At 44.7% G+C, this 21,729-nt stretch overlaps 1 protein-coding gene across 1 annotated transcript; it reads left to right on the top strand.

Annotated features, from left to right (window-relative positions):
- The first annotated feature begins 894 nt into the window (after positions 1 to 894).
- On the top strand, positions 895 to 11,057 carry LOC147991561 (uncharacterized). The gene is made up of 2 exons (XM_087538724.1): positions 895 to 1,241; positions 10,640 to 11,057. Exons 1-2 carry the CDS (start codon positions 895 to 897, stop codon positions 11,055 to 11,057), a joined length of 765 nt encoding a protein of 254 aa, XP_087394850.1.
- The last annotated feature ends 10,672 nt before the right edge of the window (positions 11,058 to 21,729 follow it).

Here is a 21,729-nt window from a genome sequence, read left to right on the forward strand (position 1 = left end):
TTGTCAATTTTGTCAATTATGCTAAATTTCTTATTTATAGAAGTTCAAATAGAATTTATTTGTCAATTCTGCTAAATTTATTATTTATATAAAATTTGTCCACACCTCAAACGAACGATCTGGTTGTAAAATAATCTCAATCCCCCAACCCACCCAAAAAACCAAAAAAACTCAGTTCAAACATACATATGACATCAGTACTAAAAAAGCAGGATCAGCGAGGCCACTCACACCACTGTGACACCAAATTTCAAAACCGCACACTGTATGAAATTACATTTCAGTTCACACATCACTAAACCTTAAGTGCACTAAAATGAGAATACAAAAACTATAAAGGCCTAACTTAGGTTAGTACAGATGAAAATAAAATAAGTACCAGTTTTGAGCAACAAATCTATAAACTAGTCTATAACCCAGGGCACTGAAAAAATGTTTTGAGATAAACTAGTCTATAAGACTTTAGTGGAAAAACAATACTTAACATCGACACGGAAAAACATCACAAATCATACGTCACCTAAATAGTGCAAAATGCCATCATCACAACCCCTCAGACGTGCAAGTGGGGTTTAGCAGGTCATAAGTACAGCTTGACAAGACTAGTCAGTGCAGCAGTAAAACCCTTTGACTTGGATTGTTGTTTCTTCCAGGCCACCACCCGCGCCACCCACTGAGCGGTTGCCGCAAGAGACTGCAAACGGGGACCCCCACGACCACCACACCCATGCCCCTAACAAACCACCTCCCACACATCCCCGTCAACGCACTACAAAAAACACCATTGTCTTCCATCTCTGCCTCATTCATAGAACCACCATTGCCGCTTCAATCTCCACTGCACACAAACCAAAAACTTCTCTCTCCCAAGCCCACAGTCATCGGAGGAAGGCGATGGCGGAGGAACCGTCCGCCAAGCGTCATCATGTCGAGCTGTCTGACAAGAGAAGCAACCTCGTCGACGTTCACGTCCCCGGCAAGAAGTGCGAGTACACGAGAACCCTCACAGAGGTTGAGCACCACAGCAAGGAGACGCTGGAGATCGTCTGCACCAGTGAATCAGACAAGGACGACGAGGTGATGAGCATGCTTAGGATGAAGGGCGGCAGCTTGTATTCGAGCTTCATCGGAGTTGATGTGGAGTACACCAGCGATGATGAACCTCCACAAATGGCGGCAGTCCTGCAGTTGTGCATTGAGGAACTCTGCTTGGTGTACCACATCGCAGAAGCCACAAAATGGTAACCCATACTACTGTTCATTCATCTATTGTACTAGTACTACTCACTAAAAACTTCATTAAACTAGTTTCCCAACTAGATGAACTACTATAGTTTCTGAAGTGGATGCATGAGTACATGTTTCTCAAGTTACATGCATTTCTAAAACTGTGAAGTGGATTGTTTCACCAGATTAGCATCTAAAAAATGTTTATAGAATTCTGAACTTGATGCACCAAATTAATTTCTGAACTTGATGTACTAGCATAGATTCTGATCTTGATGCACTAGTATAGTTTATAGAATTGATGTATTAAAAGTTGTTTGGTGAAGGGGTATAGGTCCGTATCTTGATGCACATGTTTCTCAAATTAATTTCTGAATTTGATATAGAATTGATGCACAAGGATGTATCAAGCACTGGTATAGGCCTTTTATTCAACAAAAAATAAAACTAAACTTGAATCAAGGAGCACATATATCATTGAATCTGGTTGTCGGTGTCAAAACCGGCGGACCTCGGGTAGGGGGTCCCGAACTGTGCGTCTAGGCGGATGGTAACAGGAGACAAGGGACACGATTTTTTTACCCAGGTTCGGGCCCTCTCGATGGAGGTAAAACCCTACTCCTGCTTGATTAATATTGATGATATGGGTAGTACAAGAGTTGATCTACCACGAGATCGGAGAGGCTATACCCTAGAAGCTAGCCTATGGTATGATTGTTGTATATGTCCTACGGACTAAACCCTCCGGTTTATATAGACACCAGAGGGGGCTAGGGTTACACAGAGTCGGTTACAAGGAAGGAGATCTACATATCCATATTGCCAAGCTTGCCTTCCATGCCAAGGAAAGTCCCATCCGGACACGGGACAAAGTCTTCAATCTTGTATCTTCATAGTCCAACAGTCCGGCCAGAGAATATAATCTGGCTGTCCGGATTCCCCCTAATCCAGGACTCTCTCAGTAGCCCCTGAACTAGGCTTCAATGAAGATCACTCCGGCGCGCAGATTGTCTTCGGCATTGCAAGGCGGGTTCCTCCTCCGAATACTTCATAGAAGATTTTGAACGCGAGGGTCGTGTCCGGCTTTGCAAAACAAGTTCCACATACCACCGTAGAGAGAATAATATTTTCACAAATCTAATCTGCTGACGTATTCCGTAGCGTGACATCACACCACAGCCAAGCCTTTTTCGAATCGTTTTTTGCAGTCCACCTCAGCGTGTTTCGCGAGGCGGTTTCCTTGGCACGTCTTGTCGAAGCAGAGATCGTGTCCCCTTATCACGGGATTCTCATTAATACGGACGTGGGTAACCCAATCATGCCTGTTGGTATGTCCTCTCGATCGAAGGTAAGCCCCAAACGGTCACAAGGAGGGCTCTCGGTATTCAACCTCTTTATAAAGGGACCGAGGCATATTTTTCTTTAGATCCTCATCAGATCCGCCTCCCGCCTCGAGTACCAACACCCAAAGCTTAGGTTTAGGCGCTTCGGACCTCGAATCATGTCTGGATCCAACCCCCAAGGTCGATGGATGCCTTCCTCCGTAACGGAGGAAGACGTGGTAAATCTAAGGGAGGCCAGGTACCTGATCGGTGAAATCCCGCATAGGCTGCCTACCCAAGGGCAAGTTATCCCTACTCCCAAGCCCGGTGAGAGCGTCGTGTTCGTATCTCCCTTCCTCCGAGGGCTAGGCTTCATGCTAGATCCCTTCGTGAGGGGACTGATGTTCTATTATGGGCTAGACTTCCACGATTTAGCTCTGGATTCCATCCTCCACATCTCATCGTTCATCGTCGTGTGCGAAGCTTTCCTCCGGATTACCCCTCACTTCGGACTATGGCTCACAACCTTCAAAGTAGAACCGAAGATGATCGAGGGTCAGCACGTGGAGTGCAGCGGCGCCGTAATAAGCAGAATCTCCGATGCCCCATGGCCCGAGGGCTCTTTCCATGAGGTGCCTAGTTTATGGCAACAAAAGTGGTTTTATATCACAGCTCCCCGAGGTACCAAGTGGGTGGCCCCACCTGTCTTTTGCTCGGGTCCTCCACCACGACTATTGTCATGGGTCAACAAGGGGCTGGACTGGGGGCCAGCAAAGGATGTGCCCACGCTGCAGGGCCGCATTCGAGACCTCCTCGAGAGAGATATCAGTCTGGTCATTGTGATGCAAGTCATGCTAATTCGCTGAGTCCTGCCGTGCAAACGTCGTCCGCTCCGCCTGTGGGAGTTCAATCCGGAGGGACCGCGAGTTCTTCAACACTTCCTCGGCATGACGCCTGATGAGATGTACAGATTGCTCTTCGGATCACAAGTTATGTGTCCGGACTCCACCGAGGACGCGGGTCTGAGCTGCAATCGCCCGGATACCCAAGTAAGTAGCCCTGCATCCGAATACTCCTATCTGCTTATTTATTGCAACATCGCCCTTAAAAGGGCCGCTTTTAACCAGGAGTGGATAGCGAAGGCAAAGTTGATCAGGTGTTCGGCCCCCCTCCCTGAGACTTTGCCAGACCCTGTGTTAACCAGGATGCTGGAGATCGCGCCTTATCCAACGCTTTCGGTCGAAGATAAAGGGGGAGACAAGCAAGCTGGCGCCTCCGGGGAGGAGGTTAACTGGAAGGGAGGAATCGAAACTTCCTCCCCCCAGGGAAAAAATAGGAACGCCTCTGAGGACCCGGAGACAATGGTCCCAAAACGGGGGAAGAAATCTTCGCCAGAGGGTCCTGCACCGGGGGACACCCCGGCCGCACCATTCCCTCATGGGAATCAGCCCTCTATCGAGCTGTAAGTAAAAGGGTACTTAATAACAAGGAAGAACCTTGCTTTACGTCTGAGGAAAATAACTAAGGCCTTTATCTTTGAAGTTCAGATCTTAGCCCTTCCTAGCAGAGCTCGTCTTTGGGGGATCTTCTTCCGAAGATGATGGAGAGCGGAACGCCTCCTCCTGTCGTACCGCCTCATGAGGCGGGCGACCCCGAGGTGTTGTCGCGGAGGGTTTCTCCTGATCCGGCGAGGCCAGAAGGTAGTCATGCGGCCGCCCAAAACCCTCAGTATCCGGCTTTTGAAGAGAGCAATCAGAAGAGTCCGGTACCGCCTGGTATGCAGTCAGACGTACTGAGGGATCTGCTAGAGCGAGCAGTTATCTCAGAGGAGCACCGCACATTAATGGGTGCGGTAATTGAAAGGATTTCGTCCGCGGAAAGCGGGTTGCATGAAGTTGTCATGATTCTACTGACGGGCCTTGAGGTATGTGAAATGATGTACCATTTTGACAGTGCCGCTTACTTTAAGATGCGCCCTATGTAGATAGTAGCCCTTGAGACTCTGGGTGCGAGCGGAAACGACGGCGCGCAGAGGATCATAGTCCCAGGCTTAATTTTGCCGCCTTAATATACATGTGGCGAAGTGTCCGGTGGCCAGCCGGACTGCTGAATTTGCCGAGTTAAAATGGCAACTAGACGTGGCAGATGCCGACATCATGCTTGTCAACAAGAGGCTTGACGAGGCACAAGGTATTTGATTTCTACGGAGACACATGGTAAGAGAAGCATGATGCCAGTATCTATAACATGTGTGTTTAATGCAGATGGAGCTGCGGCCGTGGAGAACCTGCAGGCAGAACTTGCCCGAGGCAAGGAACAAGCCAGAAAAAGTGATGCGGCTGCCCGAAAGGCAATAGAGGAGCTGAAAGCCGAACAGGCTGCTCACTGCCAAAGAAAGGAGGAAATGGCCAAGATGGCTGTGGAATTGAAAAACGCAACCGACCGTTACCAGCTTCTTGAAAAGGAAGATCAAGCGAAGAAGACAGACCTGGAGAAGGCCATGGTGGTGGCCAAGGATACCCGCTCTGCGATGAGAGTGATGAAGGAGGAGTTGCGTCAAGCCGGAGATATCGCGGCTGGGAAGCCTTATATGCTACGGATGAAGTTTGGAGATCCTAAATATGCTCCTTTGGACCGGCTGTGGAGCTCTGCGGACGCATATTTGGATTTGGCGGCGAGTGCTGCCGATGCGGCCGAACACTTCTGAGATCAAGAAGATCGTGAAGTGGAGAAGCTATTCTGGTCCCAGTTTAACCGTCCCGAGCATGCGCTTCCATTGACTGATCGGCTGGCCGAATGGGCCGAGCTAAATAGGTTATCCTGACTCGCCATGAAGTATGTTGTGGACCACCTGTGGTCGGAAAGGCCAAAGCCGAAGAGTTACTTTAGTTTGGTGCAGCACTTCCTTGGTGCGGTGCCTCATATCAACGCGATGAAGAGGTCGGCGTGCGTAGAGGGTGCGCGGATGGCCCTTGCCCGTGTGAAGACATACTGGGCAGAGATGGAACCCACCGTTGTTGCAGCCCAAGATTCGGACGGAAGCCGAGTACCTGCCGAGCACTACTTTCAAGAAGTTCTTGAAGGCGCTCGTTTGATAGAGACGCAGTGCTCGAAGAATATTATGTTCTAATGACATGTATTCTCATTGAAAACAATGTTTTTGCTTAGATGTAAGGGCTATTTTATACTTGTGTCTGCAAGAATTATGATACCTCCTGTGCGGCCGTTTATGTTTATATGTATATAACCTGAAAGATGGCAGTCGTCGGCTTCAGCCCCCACGCATACAATGTGGGGGTGTTCACAGAAGACGCATATTCACACTTTACCCAACGTCTTGGTCCTTTAAGGAGGTGACAGTGGAGTGAACTAGGCAATCAGACTATAATGCTTTATCACTTTCACTTAGCAATAGGAGTTTGACAGTGGGGCTACTATATAGACCCTGGTGGCTCCACGCTCATCCGAATTCGGGGCGCGTACATGCCCGGCCGGGAAACGGCCCTTCGTTAAGGTGGAGGAATCCCGAAGATTCCGCTAGGTCATCGAGTGGTTGACTAGTCTCACCCTATATCATGACAGTCAGTTTTCGGCTTTCTCTACTGAGGTGCTCGCCTGGCCAACCGAGGCACAATCGCAGTAGTTCTCCTGGTGCCGCCTTAGCCGATACAGCGGAACGTAAGGCAGCAAAACACAGGAGTCGAGCAAACCCAACATTTGACCAAAGACATGATTTGGAGCTGATGCATATAAGGCCAAACTCGCGACGCGAAACACTCCCTAAGGTATTCGGTCTTTATGATTTTAAACGGGCTGAACAGTGCCCTTTGTAATAAGCCCCTGGTGTCCGGGTACGTGCAATATTCTGACGTGGCCACATGCCAAGACGCCATCCTCGTTCTCAGTTGTGCTGAGAATTCGGGGGATGTGTATTAACAAGAGACAGTAAAAACGGTTTACGCAGGGTCTTAATCTAAAAAGAATCCTTGGAGCGGCTCCCTGCTGCACGTCTGCGCCTGTGTCTCCGTTGTGTCGTATCCTGGACGGGTGTAGCACGATGTTCATCTGTAAAAGAGAAGAACTTAGTTGAAAAGGCAATCGTGCAAAAATGTATGTTATATTAAACAAAGTAGAATTTAAGATGGGTAAAATTGAGCCTTATTGCCGCTTGTTTATATGCGTGGAGCCCCTGGCATAGGGGTGTATAGCCATAAGGCTTTTATCAATTATACATATAAGCCGGACTCGTCTAGCCGTGTCCGTGGTCTTAACGACTTGTTAGGTGCTCTGGTTGGTAAGGTAGTTTAGTGTGTGGCTGCCAAGGCAGCCGCACAGTCTTCCGCGCGCAAGGAGTGCTCAATATTTCCCTTTACTGAAATGATGCATCGTGGACCGGGCATCTTGAGCATGAGAGACGCATAATGCGGTATTGCGTTGAAGCGAGCGAAAGCTTCTCGTCCCAGTAGTGCTTGATAACCGCTTTCAAATGGAGCGATGTGGAAGGTCAGCTTTTTGCTACAGAAGTTTTCGGGGAAGCTGAAGATAACTTCCAGTAGGAGGGAGCCCGTGCAACGGGCTTCTGGGCCTGGCGTTACTCCTTTAAAGGAAGTATTGCTATGGCTAATTTTTGTTGGGTCCATCCCCATTTTGCGGATTGTATCCTGATATATCAGGTTTAGACTACTGCAGCCGTCGATTAGGACTCCTGTAAAGTGGTATCTGTCAATTATTGGGTCTAACACCAAGGCAGTCCATCCTGCATGCCGGATACTTGCAGAGTAGTCCCGATGGTAGAAGGTGATCGGTTTGGATGACCACTGGCGGAACTCCGTTGTGATAGGCCCTGGGGCACTTATCTCTATGGGCGCCACTTTGTTTCTCCCCTTTGTCACGTATAATACATTTACTGTTTTAACTTCTGGTGGGAATTTCTTCTGTTCCCCCGTGCTTTGTTTGCGGGGTTCGTCATCGTCTTCACTTGGTGTATCCAGCCCCTTGTGTTCGGCGTTGAGTTTGCCGGATTGCTTGAAGACCCAACATTCTCTATGGGTAGGATTTGCTGGTTTACCAGGGTTGCTGTGGATTTGACATATCTTGTCTAAAATCTTGTTTAGGCTGGACAGTTCGTCCCTGCTGCCTTTGAGAGGCCGCTTTTGCTGATCCCGCCGAGAGCTTTTGAATCCGGCGTTTACCGCCGTGCTCTTCGGGCTATCTTCTTTATTTTGGTGCTGGTTTTTGCTGCGTCGTGGCTTTCCGTTCCCGTCCCTGACTTCAAATGTACTTGGGTCACCTGTGCTGCGTTCCCAACCAGCTGTCCTCGCCCGCGCAAAAGCAGGTCATAAGGCTTGTTAATGCAGCCATTGTTCTCGGCTTTTCTTGGCCGAGATGCCTGGCGAGCCACTCGTCTCGAACGCTGTGTCTGAAAGCTGCTAAGGCTTCAGCGTCCGGGCAGTCTACTATTTGGTTCTTTTTAGTAAGAAACCTATTCCAAAGCTTTCGGGCTGACTCTCCGGGCTGTTGAGTTATATGACTTAAATCGTCTGCATCTGGTGGCTGGACATAAGTCCCTTGAAAATTTGCCCGAAAGGCGTCCTCGAGCTCTTCCCAACTTCCAATGGTGTTTTCGGGAAGGCCTTTGAGCCAATGCCGGGCTGGCCCTTTGCGCTTGAGGAGTAAGTACTTGATGGTGTGGAGATCGTCTCCTCTGGCCATGTGGATATGGAGGATATAGTCCTCAATCCAGACCCCAGGGTCTGTCGTTCCGTCGTATGCCTCTATGTTTACGGGTTTGAATCCCTCTCGAAATTCATGGTCCAGCACCTCATCGGTGAAACATAGGGGCTGTGCGGCGCCCCTGTACTTGGGTGTGCCGTGGTGTTTGGAATTTTGGTGTATTGTATTGCCTGTTTGAGCGCTCTTTCTTGGCCCGTAGATAGATTTGACTGGGCCGTCCTTTTGATACGAGTCCTCGTGTGGATCGTGTGTTGCCTTATGTGTGGCGTCGCTTGGCGCTCTATTTGGCCATGAGGTCGTCTATCCGACCGGATGGCTACTTTGTTTTTTGATTGGGGGGGGCTGTAAGGCCTCCTCATCAAATTCAGGCAGTAGCTTTCTCTTCGGGTTCTCTTTGTGTGGCGACTGACGCCGTATTTATCTGCGGTGTTGAGCACTTTAATCCATCTCATTCTAAGTGCATCCTCCGCGGTCTTGAGCTTCCGCTTCTGCTTTTTCAGGCTACGCGCAGTGGCGACGAGCCTTTTATGGAGGTTCTTCTGCTCTAGGCGCTTATCCGGCATGAGGTCATCCAGACTATTACTTTCTCCGGGGATGGGTTGTTCGGATTAATTATCCGTGTTGCCCTGGTTGGACGGTTGTTCAATGCCATGTTCGTCGTCCGCTGGCTCACCCTGCTCTATCGCTGGGTCTGTATGACCGTTGTTTCTATTGAGGCGGGGTTTGGAGTGGCGCTTATGCCACCACTTTGTCTGTTTTTCGAGGGAATGATCCTTCGTTGTGTCCCTCCGTTCCTCGTCGTCGCTTCCTTTGGGTGTGTCCACCATGTATACGTCGTGGGATGAGGTAGCAGTCCAGTGCTTTGCAGGCAGTGGTTCTTGTTCGTCTCCTGCATCGTCGTCCATACCTTCGTTGTCTTCGGAGTCGAAGTCGAGCATGTCGGTCCAATCATCGACTTTGGCTACGAAGTGGGTGGTGGGTGGGCATCGAATTTCTTTGTCATCCGCATCCCAATCCTATCGGTCATAATCCGGCCAGGACTCTCCTGACAAGGAGAGAGATCTCAGCGAGTTTAGTATGTCGCCGAAGGGCGAGTGCTGAAAGATATCCATGGCAGTGAACTCCATGACCGGCGCCCAATCGGATTTGATTGGTAGGGGCGTGGGTGGCTCGGAATCCGGAGTAGTGTCTAGCGGTCTGGAGTCATGGGCCTCGCAAAGGGTAACGCTGGTATTCGGCTCGATCGCCGTTGAGGCTGCGGCCTCCATGGCGGGGTCCAACCACCCGTCCATGGAGCGGTTGTAGGTGCGATCTCTTGAACATTGTCTGGTGGCAGAGCTAAATCATGCCCATCGTGACAGTGCGGCACACTCGGCAGGGGCTCGAATCCGGTGAAGATCGAGTTTCCGCGAATATCGGCCGTGTAGTTTAAACTTCCAAACTTGACCTGATGGCTAGGGGCGTAACTTTCGATCTGCTCTAGATGGCGAAGCAAATTGGCCTGCAGTGCAAAGCGAACACAAAAGTCTGTCCGGGGAGAAAAGTCTCACCCTGGACTGCATCGCTAATGATGATCGAAGGAGCCATCAAGCCTAATGATGACGACACAGAGGAACTCTCAATGAAAGCACCAATGTCGGTGTCAAAACCGGCGGATCTCGGGTAGGGGATCCCGAACTGTGCGTCTAGGCGGATGGTAACAGGAGACAAGGGACACGATGTTTTTACCTAGGTTCGGGCCCTCTCGATGGAGGTAAAATCCTACTCCTGCTTGATTAATATTGATGATATGGGTAGTACAAGAGTTGATCTACCATGAGATCGGAGAGGCTAAACCCTAGAAGCTATCCTATGGTATGATTGTTGTATATGTCCTACGGACTAAACCCTCCGGTTTATATAGACACCGGAGGGGGCTAGGGTTACATAGAGTCAGTTACAAGGAAGGAGATCTACATATCCGTATTGCCAAGCTTGCCTTCCACGCCAAGGAAAGTCCCATCCGGACACGCGACGAAGTCTTCAATCTTGTATCTTCATTGTCCAACAGTCCGGCCAAAGAATATAATCCGGCTGTCCGGATACCCCCTAATCCAGGACTCCCTCACTGGTAAAATGATTCTTGAATTTGGTGAAGCATTTGGTGAAGCACTAAAGATAGCAAAAAATAAAAATAACATGGTGTAGTCGAATTTAATTTCAGGACTTTGTGTACTAGTTTCTGAACTACTTTCATCCATGACTTATACTATATAAGCATCTACCTCATGGATTATCACTTGTAGAACCAAACAGTAGAAGAATTAAATTTTCAAAAAAGAAGACTAACTTTTAAATGTGTGTCTCCCCCCTTGCAGGCCCAAGTGCCTCAGAGACTTCCTGCAGGAGGAGAAATTGCACACATTTGTCGGTTTCAGCATTGGAGGTGACAAGCGGATGCTAACCAAGTCTGGTTTGGAGATCAACCCCAACAACTTCATCGACATGCAGGGCAAGTGGAAAGATCCAAAGACTGACAAATACTACGACTCCTTGGCTGATGTTGCAGGCGGCGTAATCCACCCATTCTACAGCGGCATGAAGAAGAAGATGGAAAGGGAAGACCACAAACTGTGGGGGACCAGCTCGCTGCCAGACAACCTCATCACGTATGCAGGAATAGATGCGTACGCCATGTACAATTCATGGAAGACAATCGACAACATCGTGACAGGTTGGGATATTTCAAAAGAGCAGGAGAATGACCCCTACTACCACTGCAACCTCACGGGATGAAGATGCATGAAAGTCTGCATTCGTGTTGCTCGAACTTCTGCCTGTCCTTAATATTGTTGTTTCAGATTTGTAGTTTACTTTCGTTATGTTGAACCAGCTACCTTATGTTATGTGTGTCAGGGTTTGAACAAGTTTGCCTATGTCTATCATGTACATCGTTTGCTTATGTCGTTCAGTAAGCTTGCTAGCTTCCTATTTTGTTCATCCATCATTTCACTACTAGGAAAAGGGCTATAGATGGAATTGACACTAATGGCGCACCAGACATGTGGTGCTCCATTACTATATACTAATGGCGCACCATGTGTTGGTGCGCCATTAGCGTGCAAATACTAATGGCGCACCACATCCACGGTGCGCCATTAGTAAAAAAAATTAAAAAAAAAGTTCATCAAAACTACTAATGGCGCACCGTGGGAGTGGTGCGCCATTACTAGTTGAACTAGTAATGGCGCACCACTCCCACGGTGCGCCATTAGTAAAAAAAAGTTTTTTAATTTTTTTTTCAAAACTACTAATGGCGCACCGTGGGAGTGGTGCGCCATTGCTAGTGCACCATTAGTAACTTGGCCACCACTTCCACCGAATGCACCCCCCCCCCCGGGGACCACCTTTTCAGTTTAAAAAAATAAACAAAAATGATGGAAATGTCAAAAAAATAAAAGAAAATAAGTTTCCCATGTGATATGTGGTCTAGTTGTTGTAAAAATTTACAAATATGAATTTCGACTTTATTTGCGAAATCTCTCGAGAATTTGTAAAATGGGCATAACTTTTGCATACAAACTCGGATGAAAAAGCTTTTATATGAAAAATCATCTACTCAAAAAGTTACATCCGAATTTAATCCGGGGAACCCCGTTAAACATTTTCAAAATCCTCAAAAACCTAACAGAAAAAAAGATACGGGGCTTTTAAGATCTGGAGAGGCAAAAAAATTCAAAAAAAAAATCAAACTTACTAATGGCGCACCTACCCATGGTGCGCCATTACTATCTTCCCGCCTTCAAAATTCAAAATAACTCAAAAAAATAAAAAAAAAGTTACTAATGGCGCACCTGCCCATGGTGCGCCATTAGTATCTTCCCGCCTTCAATATTCAAAATAAATCAAAAAAATAAAAATAAAAGTTAGTAATGGCGAACCTGCCCGCGGTGCGCCATTACTATGCCATATATATGGCTGGGCGTGGTCCTCTCCTCCTTCATTTTTCTCCTCCACTCCACCTCTCCTCCACTCCATCTCCTCCTCTCCTCCACTCCATCTTCCCTTCTCTCCTCCACCATACTACCCTCCTCCTCTCCGGCGACCTCCTCCTCCTCCTCCTCTCCGGCGACCTCCTCCTCCTCCTCTGCGGCGACCTCCTCCTCCTCCTCTCCGGCGACCTCCTCCTCCCTCCTCTCCTCCCCTCCCCTCCCCTCACGGTTTCTCCTCCCTCCTCTCCGGTGAGCTCCTCCTCCCTCCTCTCCGGTGAGCTCCTCCTCCCTCCTCTCCTCCCATCCCCTCATGGTTTCTCCTTCCTCCTCCCCGATGCTCCGTTGAACTCCTCTCCGGCGACCTCCTCCTCCTCCTCTCCGGCGACCTCCTCCTCCTCCTCTCCGGCGATGTAGGCGAGCGCCTCTCCAGTGACCTCCTCCTCCTCTCCGGTGAACTCCTCTCCGGCAAAAGAACACGGTAAAAGAACGTACAAGATCCAAAAATAGGAACAAAATTTGAAATAATATCGTGCCAAAAAACGAGCAAAAAAACGAGCAAAAAATGGGAAAAAAATCATGATCCAGATCCAAATTCAAAATTCAAAAATAGCAATGGCGCACGGTGGGGGTTAGACGGTGCGCCATTACTATTTTCCCGCCTTCAAATTTCAAAAATACTAATGGCACACCGTGGCCTATACTAATGGCGCACCACTGGCCTATACTAATGGCGCACCGTGGCCTATACTAATGGCGCACCAGTGGTGCGCCATTAGTATACCAGATACTAATGGCGCACCAGTGGTGCGCCATTAGTAAAAAATACTAGTGGCGTGATACTAATGGCGCACTAGTGATGCGCCATTAGTAGGCAAAACTGGTGCGCCATTAGTAGCCCTTTTCCTAGTAGTGTTTGAAGTTGAAGTAGGTTGAAGTTGAAACTTGATGGCTGCCACACAACACTAGTCATGCAGAAACAAAAACCACACATGGATATTTTCACAAAAAAACAATAAATAGTGGCAGACTAACAAAGGACAACAACAAATAGTAGACTTGGACGCTCAGTACAGCTTAGACATTTACGGTAGTACTATCACACTAAGAAATCAGTTTTTAGTTTCAGAAGAACACTAAAAAGACTAAGTTTCAGCCGAGGACAACATTCACTACTAACAGCATCGTGCTAATAGTATTTAGAAATTTTCTGAGTACTGCAACAGGAAAAGCAAAGAACAATCAGTACGTATTTCCTAGTCACTAGCATGCTACGACTAAGAGTTCCGGTACACTTGAACAAACGGTACATTCATTTAGAAAATATAAAAAGGAACAGGAAGATTCAGTTCGCATTCCATAGAACATCGACACACTAAAGAATAACAGTAATAGTACAAATGAAATCTCAGTTCAACTTAGTCTATAAGGCGAGTACTATGATCATACAAAACATTGTCGTGAGAAGAACCACGGCCTAGAAAAAAGAAGGCCAAAACTAAATCAAGAGGACGGATATCAGTTCGACCAAGGAGAAAAATTAGAAGAAAACAAAACAAAAGCATCATCCCACATTGACCAGTGAGGAACTAGTTTCAAACAACACAAGAAAATAAAATGATCAAAATACTAGCACAATTGAAATCTCAGTACAACTTAGTTTATTCGATAAGTGCTATGATGATACCAATTAATGCCTTGAGAAAGAAGGCTAAGACTCAACCAAATAGATTACAGTTCAACCAAGGACAAAAATCTATCATATATAAAAATTATTTGATGGGTTCACCAAAAAAAGAAAATAATCTAGAAATTACCACAAAAAACAAAAACATCCAACCGTTTATTTTCTGGACTAAAATTATATAGCCATTAGATTAGAATTAAGTGAAAAAATTACCCACCATTGCCATTATAAAGGTTATAAACATATTACTCACCATTGCCATTATAAAGGTTATAAACATCCGACCACTAGCCAATCAATTTCCTCCTGTCCCCCACGCCAAAGCTAAGGCAGCATATAGAAACCCTATGTCCCACGCCCAAGCTAAGGCAATATATAGAAACCCTATTAAAAAGAATACAGTGGCAACCTTACGAAAAAAAGAAAACAGAAAAAATTAGGATGATTAGGATTGCCGCCGCCCTTCTCCACAGCCATGCTCTTGCCCTCGGCAACATACGTCCTAGCCATAAGGAAGAGGCCGCGGCCCGTATGTCCTAGCCATAAGGAAGAGCGCCAATCCAAGACGTACACAAAGCCAATCCGCTGCAACTGAGGTAATATACTCAGACTTCTTTTCCAAATTGTTTAGGGTCATCCACTATCTGCTTCCTAGCAAGGCCTTCATCATGGGATCTCAACCAGAATCAAAAAGGAATATGTTTGCTGCTCAGGTAGAGGACCGGCGAGAAATTGTCATGGAGGAAGGTCAGGTATGGGGACCTGTTAGAGGTAGCCTCTAAGTTTGTTTTATTGGTAACAGCGTAGAAGCTGACGATCAAAATTGGAAACTAATCTCGCCCCTAATCTACAAAATTTGGTGCCCATGAAAATCAGCCGGCGGCCCTGTCGCACATGAAGACGCTCCAGCACATGGCGGCATGCTACAAGATATACCAACGGTTTGCTGTCGGCAGGAGCCAGGTTCATTTGATATGAAGCTTCCCCACATATTGACTTTATATTCATAACCTTGCTCGATCACCTGGTATATGTGAAAGCAGAAGTCATCTTGCCCGATGTAACGGACATGCATGCCAGATATAGTTGTAAGGGCGTGTCTCCGTTTACCTTGCATGAAGCTGCTGACTGATCGATGCAATACATGATTGGACTAGAGAAATTATTTTTTGCAATAGGCTTGATTGAAGTAGAGACTGTAGAGTATTTTCTTTTCTACGTGATTGGGAAGGCAAGCCAATAGGCAGAGTTTGCATCTGGACGGATGAAGATCAACCAACGCACTATCAGCTCGCACCCCACTAAAAGAATATGAAAGTAGCAGCCTAGCAGCTCACATCAGTGCGTACTGCGTACATCATGAGTCGTGCGTACTGTAGTTCCTGGCTTGCAGTTCAACCATTACATGGACGAAGAGATCAGCTAGGTTAAGAATTACGTGTGCAGCTTGCCGTAGACACTACATGTGCAGCTTGCCGTAGACTCCATACGTGACTGGTCATTTCTCTTAGCGGCTCTCTCCTAAACATCGTGATAACCTTTCGCTATCACAACAGGCCACAAGCTGCTGGAGACATAAATTGACGTTTCTCTTGGCTAGATTTGCACCTGTATGTATTGCACCTTGAGAAATTAATAGGGCTCAAAAACGAACATGTTGACATGAAGTACGCGGGGATACACTGGTGATTGGAACGAGGAAGCGGCACCAACGATAAGGTTAATTAAGGAACTAATACGGATATTTTCTGACAGGGTTGACTATAGACAATCCACGGTGACCTCCTGTTCGTTCGCCTACACTAACCCTCTAACTACCTCATAATTCCCATGTAGTTTTCACACATTATACGGAAAGAATTATACCGGGATAATTTACTATTTCCAATAATCGATGTAGAAGAAGTGAATACAATTTCATGTATTAATGACCAATTGCTTTGCGTAGATTTTATGATTTAAGGATAAATCAGGCCATAATAACGAGCATATGGTTAAGTGGACAGTATATGTGTCCTTTTTAGCTACCAGTTAAGGTGATGATGTGATTATAGATTGAATATTGTTTAGTTATGGCAGGATTACCTTCATTCTACAGGAGTTACCTTAACAAGATTAATTTTACTGTAATTCCTACGTCAGAACATGATATTCACTACTTAAGTGTTAAGTATAGCAGTTCAAAATAATGTGTGAGTTTCCTATGTTACCAGTGAATGCAAACAATCCAAGTGGTAGATCATATAATTGTCTTCATTATTGGTAGTTTCGTCAATTTTGAAAAAGCGGAATCATATCAGTATAAGAATGGCTCGGCTTTCCTATTCCCTTCACTTCATATGCAAACCCTGCTTTAGACAATTCCTACAATTGTTCGTAATGTTATTCACTTTATGTAGAGACATGTGATAAGCCTGTAATGTTGCTGCATCCAAATGTATAGATCATGTTGCAGTGCATAATGATGACGAATTCCTGGAGCTATGCGTCTTAAAAAAATATCAGAAAATTGTAGAAGGTTTGCAAGTCCTATACAAAGTCAAAATGTTCATCATGATTTTGAGGGGATATTAACATGACTGTAGCTACAATTTATATAATTTATATAGCTCTTTAGTTAGAATTCAACACGTTTTTAGCATTCTTACCATATATACATACAATTTATAGATTGTTAAAATGTGTTTGTACTTACCATTTGACCTCTGTTCAAAATTTTACCTAGGGTCAAATTAAGCATCAGTATTTGCGCAAATGTTCACGTCATTCTGCCTACATTGAATATGCGTGTGCATGCTTCTAGTTAACAAAAAACTAACAACAGAAGCATCAACCCACATTGACTAGTGAAGTAATTATGAACTTTATACGGCCGTCTCTTAAATGTAGCTAATTTAAACCGGTGCTTTAACTTTTACTATGAAGTTCAACTACTAAAATTCAAGAAGTTCAAACAAAATTTTGCCTCTCAAATTTTGCTAAATTTCTTATACTTGAATAAAATCTAGCTAGAGATCATGTAGCAACTTGGTCGTAAATAATTTCAATCCCAATTTTTTTTTCAGTTCTAATACATTATATGAAATCAGTTCTACATAACAAGGAAGTGTCACTCCACTCACGCTAGATCCAGAAGTGCTATCGTGACACGAAATATTAAAAGCCTTACGCTGAATGACATTACAATTCAGTACTAACAGAACTATACTATAAGTACAAGAAAAGAGGGTACCCAAACTATAAAGGTCCAACCTAGGTTGGGACAGATGAAAATAAAAAAACCTCACTTTTCCTGCAACAACTCGTACTGATCTTGGAAAAAGGTATTTTCAGTTCAACTAGTTTACAAGAATTAGTACAAAAAATTGAACATAACCAAAACAAATTCCCAATGAAACATACACAAGTGAAAACAGCAATTCAACCACACTATCATCATGGAAATAAAGATTGTTTAACATTGTGCCACACTTAAACACAACACAAAATATACCAGTAATTACATAGTACTTGACTAGACATCCAAACACTACAATCAAAGCCTACAATGCTTTCAAGAGATATATCACACAAGTATACCATTCACTACTCAAATGATGACCGGTCATTTTCTTCTATGCATCAGGAGCCAAAGGCTAAACCTCCTTGGGAAGCTCCGTCACCAGAACCTGATTATTCCGGTGGAACACAACTTAATACAGGTCCTCAGTGTTCCAATCAACAATACAAGGATGCAAAACCATAAAGCAAATTATCAAAAATCATGACACATAAAAAAGAATACACGATCAGCCAAACAAAGAAAGTGAAAAGCTAAACTAGGACCCACGTCATTATTTCAAATGTTCCCAACGATCTTTTCACCATCATAGGTTCCCGCATACTTTAGGGTATAATGCCCACATTTATTCTCCCCTTGAAGTGGAACCTTCACAAACATAGGTTTCTTTGCAAAAACCTCCCATTTGGGCTGATGCTTGCATTGTACTGAGCATCACCATACACATCCTTCATTACTTGGACCAATCTGGAGATCTATAAAAAAAGAAAAGAAACCACACATTTTCAAGTGTCAGAAAAGCAGAAACAAAGATGCGGAAAAATTAATCCAGTACAGATAATAAATGTCACTCACAATCTTCTCGCAGTCTTTATGATATGTGTTCTTTGAAGGACAATGGTTCTTCGGATAAGGCGAAGAGTCAAGGATGTCGACGCTACTTCTGTACCGATTCATGACATATAAGGAAAAGTGGTTCACTTTCTTCTCCTTTGATAAAACCATAGGTTTGAATAGAGGCATCATGATCTAAAAACAAATGACCAAAAAAAGAGATATTAAATATTCAAAATAAAAACCAGCATAACAGCAAAAAAATAAAACCAAAAATCAGCTAGTAGATCTCACAAGGTCGGCAGCGAGGAAGTCTTCCCCAGCTTTAGCATAGCTCTTGAAATCTCTCGATGCACTCTCCACATTAAACTCTCTATTTTCATCACCGTAAAATGAACAGTCATGCACAACCTACAAGAAGCCAAAAAGAAATAGACACAATGAAAGGATCAACAAGAAAAACATCATTAAAACTCATAAAAACAAATAGGCAGCCTTTTTTAACAGAAACAACTTTTTGATTGATTACCATGATGAAATATGGACTCAGCAATACCCTTTTTCCAGATGTGAAATCAGCATTTCTCTCGGGATCTTGCTTCCAATCATCAATGAGGAAGTCCATTACATCACCCTCCATCATTTTCCCAGGCGCAAAACTTCCTAGATGCGTTTCCCATTGAAGCTACTTACGTTACCATCTGGCTGAGGTATCAATGAGAATGTATTCCTGCAGCACACAAAAGAACAAAAAGCAGAGCAAGCAAGATAAGGAACTGATAGAAGTTCAAGTTGTATAAAAAGGAACAGTTCAGGTCATATTTATATAGCAGTTAGAAACAAAAGAGGAAAAGAAGAGGAAAACATAATGAGAGATACTCACTCGGCATACTTCTCACGCCCTTCGTCACTAAGCAACAGTTTATACAACTTGCGAACCTTGTCCAGGTGAGGGAATGTATGAGGGTGAAGCTGCTGCACAAGGGAGCAAAACATTATAGGAGTTCTGGGTGCACGCTTCGTGCTTGTAACATTGCCAGAATCCAAAGCAGGATCCTTCCTAGCAGCACCAGCTCTACGGGCCACTATTCCAGCAAGGGGGGACAAACCCTTGGCAGCAGCGCTCCTGGTGACTCTTCCCACACCAGCAGTCTTGTCAAATGCATCATCATCGTTGTCTATCAATTCGACAATGGGATTCTTGGGTGTAGAGGGGCTCTCTGCACAAGCAGCCGCAGAACCTTTCAGAGCTCCCAACTTCCCCTTCATAACACCAGATCTCGTCTTTTTGGAAGAACATCACTCGCTTAAATCAATAGATGCACGCTCAAGCTCCGAGAAATGGCTGCCAAAGATCTTGTAGTTGTGCTCACCAAGATCCAGCCACTCACATGTAAAAATAAAAAAAATAAAAGACCGCATCAAGGGTAAGTTCAAATACATAATTCATGACAGTAATAATCAAGAAGTACAAGCTTCAAAAAATTACAAAAGGTCATGCATACATACAGGCTTCGATGCCAACCAAACCCCAGAAGTCAACATCAAAAACATCGCTAGTTACGCAAGTGTACAGCAAAGTCTTCCTAATGTCAAGAATGTCTTCATGGCTATAATCCAACATCTCAATCACACCATCCTCCCGACAATGATAGGTCTTGCAGTTTTGTAGCATAAAGAACCCACAATCATGCCTGTTAACAAAAGAAAATACAAAACGGTCCATCACAAATCCGAAAAAACAGGAACACCATCCTCCCAGCAACAAAAACAACTAATAAAAATCATTAAAAATAGGTACTCACGTGTTTTTCTGCTGCGGCACCCGCACTAACTCACAAGAGAAACCATCAATTTGCGCCGGCGAGAACGGTTTGTCCTTGTCTATGCTGGACTCCCTCCATAGCTTCTTTATGTTATCTGTCATATTCTTCAAGAATCTAACTGCATCACTCCAAGTTTCATCGCAGAGTGAATCAAGACACTCGAAACGACGGAACCTCAAATTCAGAACAATCAAGCACCAATGCCCAAATACATCAGTAGGTTTCATGGAGGACACCAATGACGGCGCATCAAAAGTAGGGAAAAGAAGCTGACAAAAAATCATAGAGCAAAAATGAATTTGACAAATCATAAATGAAACAAAAAATTCAGCCTCCAAACAATGAAATAAAAGAGAGAAATTCAAATTCAGAAGTACAAACAAAAATTAGATAATCATAAGTTCTAATTGAGTAAGCAACCCACTACAAAAAATAAACTACTCAAGTTTACATCCACCGCCCGAACTTCAACAAACATATCAGTTCAATTTCCTTACGACAATAAGTGCAGCTTTAAAAAAAGGAAGCACAAATCATTCATAAGTACAGGGGAAAAAGAGCAGGCTACTCAAGTTCATTCCCCGCTCCCAAACTTGCAAGAAAACATGACAGTTCAGTTTCAAGAGAACAATAAGTTCAAGTTCACCTACTTGGTCAAAACGATCAGCCCCTGATCTCGTGAACCACTGTAGCACATTGGCATCAATATTTCCATCACGGATCTTGGTCTGTTGTACAAAAAGAACAACCACAGTAAGAAAATTGCAAAAATAACTTATCATCCTATGTAGAAAGCAAAATACTGACCGTCACCCATCTGGGAACTATCAACTTCTCAGTTTCTCGGTACTTCTGACGTAGAGAATATAAAACAACATCAGCACTGTCCGAGTTGAGCATGACAGTTGGGACAAACGCTTTAGCAATAGAATCAACACTGGCATTACATTCTCTATTTTGAAACATCGGCTTGTCACTAGGAAAACACAAAAGATGACATGAATTAAAACTACTAGAATAACAACAAATAGTAATTTAAGAGAAAGAAAAGGAGAAGAAAATAATACGTGCAAAATCCCAAACTAACCGTTTCCCACGGTTCGTGCGCAACCTCGTAACAGCGAAGAAAAAAAGTCAACCTTAACAACATTAGCACCTTCTGCTTGCAGAAAAAGAAGGAAAAATAATAAGTTCAAGCACTACAAGTGAACATGTCCAAAATGCCATAAATGATAAGTACGGCTCATTTACAAGTCCTTACATGCACTATCTATGTTTGACGACGGGAGTTCCTGTGATGACACCAATATGCCTCCAGTCTCAGGGTTTGACGATGGAAGATCTTGTGAGGACACCAATATGGCTGCGCTTTCAGGGTCTGAAGAAATAAAATCCTAGGACGACAGGAGCGCCTCCTTTGTCAAGGGCCCAGAAGAAATCGACAGAAGTAAATCATCATCCTTGGATGGCACCTCCTCCACGCTATAGGCATCTTGCAATGCATCACCATAATCAAGCCCTCCGGGCGGGAAGTTTTCCCGCGGCAAATCTTCACAATCAGAAACATTTTCATTCCCAGCAACACCAACACCAGACGTGTTAGCATCAAGTATGTTGGCAGCACCAACATCCTCATCAGCAACTTTGGTACCAACATCATCTCCACCACTAACGGCAGCCTCACGCTCAACATCAGTCATCTGAAAAAATAAAAATTCAGAAAAAGTAAATAATATGAGCAAAACTAACAATAAAAAATAAGCTAGTAAAGAGGTGCACAGAAAAACAAACCTTAGGAGCGTTCACGGCAACATCATCGATCTTGCTGCTGCTAGCATTCAAAGGAACATCA

The sequence above is a fragment of the Triticum urartu genome, chromosome 1A (genome assembly GCF_056163025.1).
Source record: "Triticum urartu cultivar PI428250 chromosome 1A, HENAU_Tu73, whole genome shotgun sequence".
Taxonomy (NCBI): domain Eukaryota; kingdom Viridiplantae; phylum Streptophyta; class Magnoliopsida; order Poales; family Poaceae; genus Triticum; species Triticum urartu.

Bases quoted from the DNA above. Each gene is read 5' to 3' on its own strand.
- LOC147991561 (XM_087538724.1), top strand. From the start codon at position 895: ATGGCGGAGGAACCGTCCGCCAAGCGTCATCATGTCGAGCTGTCTGAC. The intron at 1,242-10,639 runs GTAACCCATACT...CCCCCCTTGCAG, and splicing joins ATCGCAGAAGCCACAAAATG to GCCCAAGTGCCTCAGAGACT.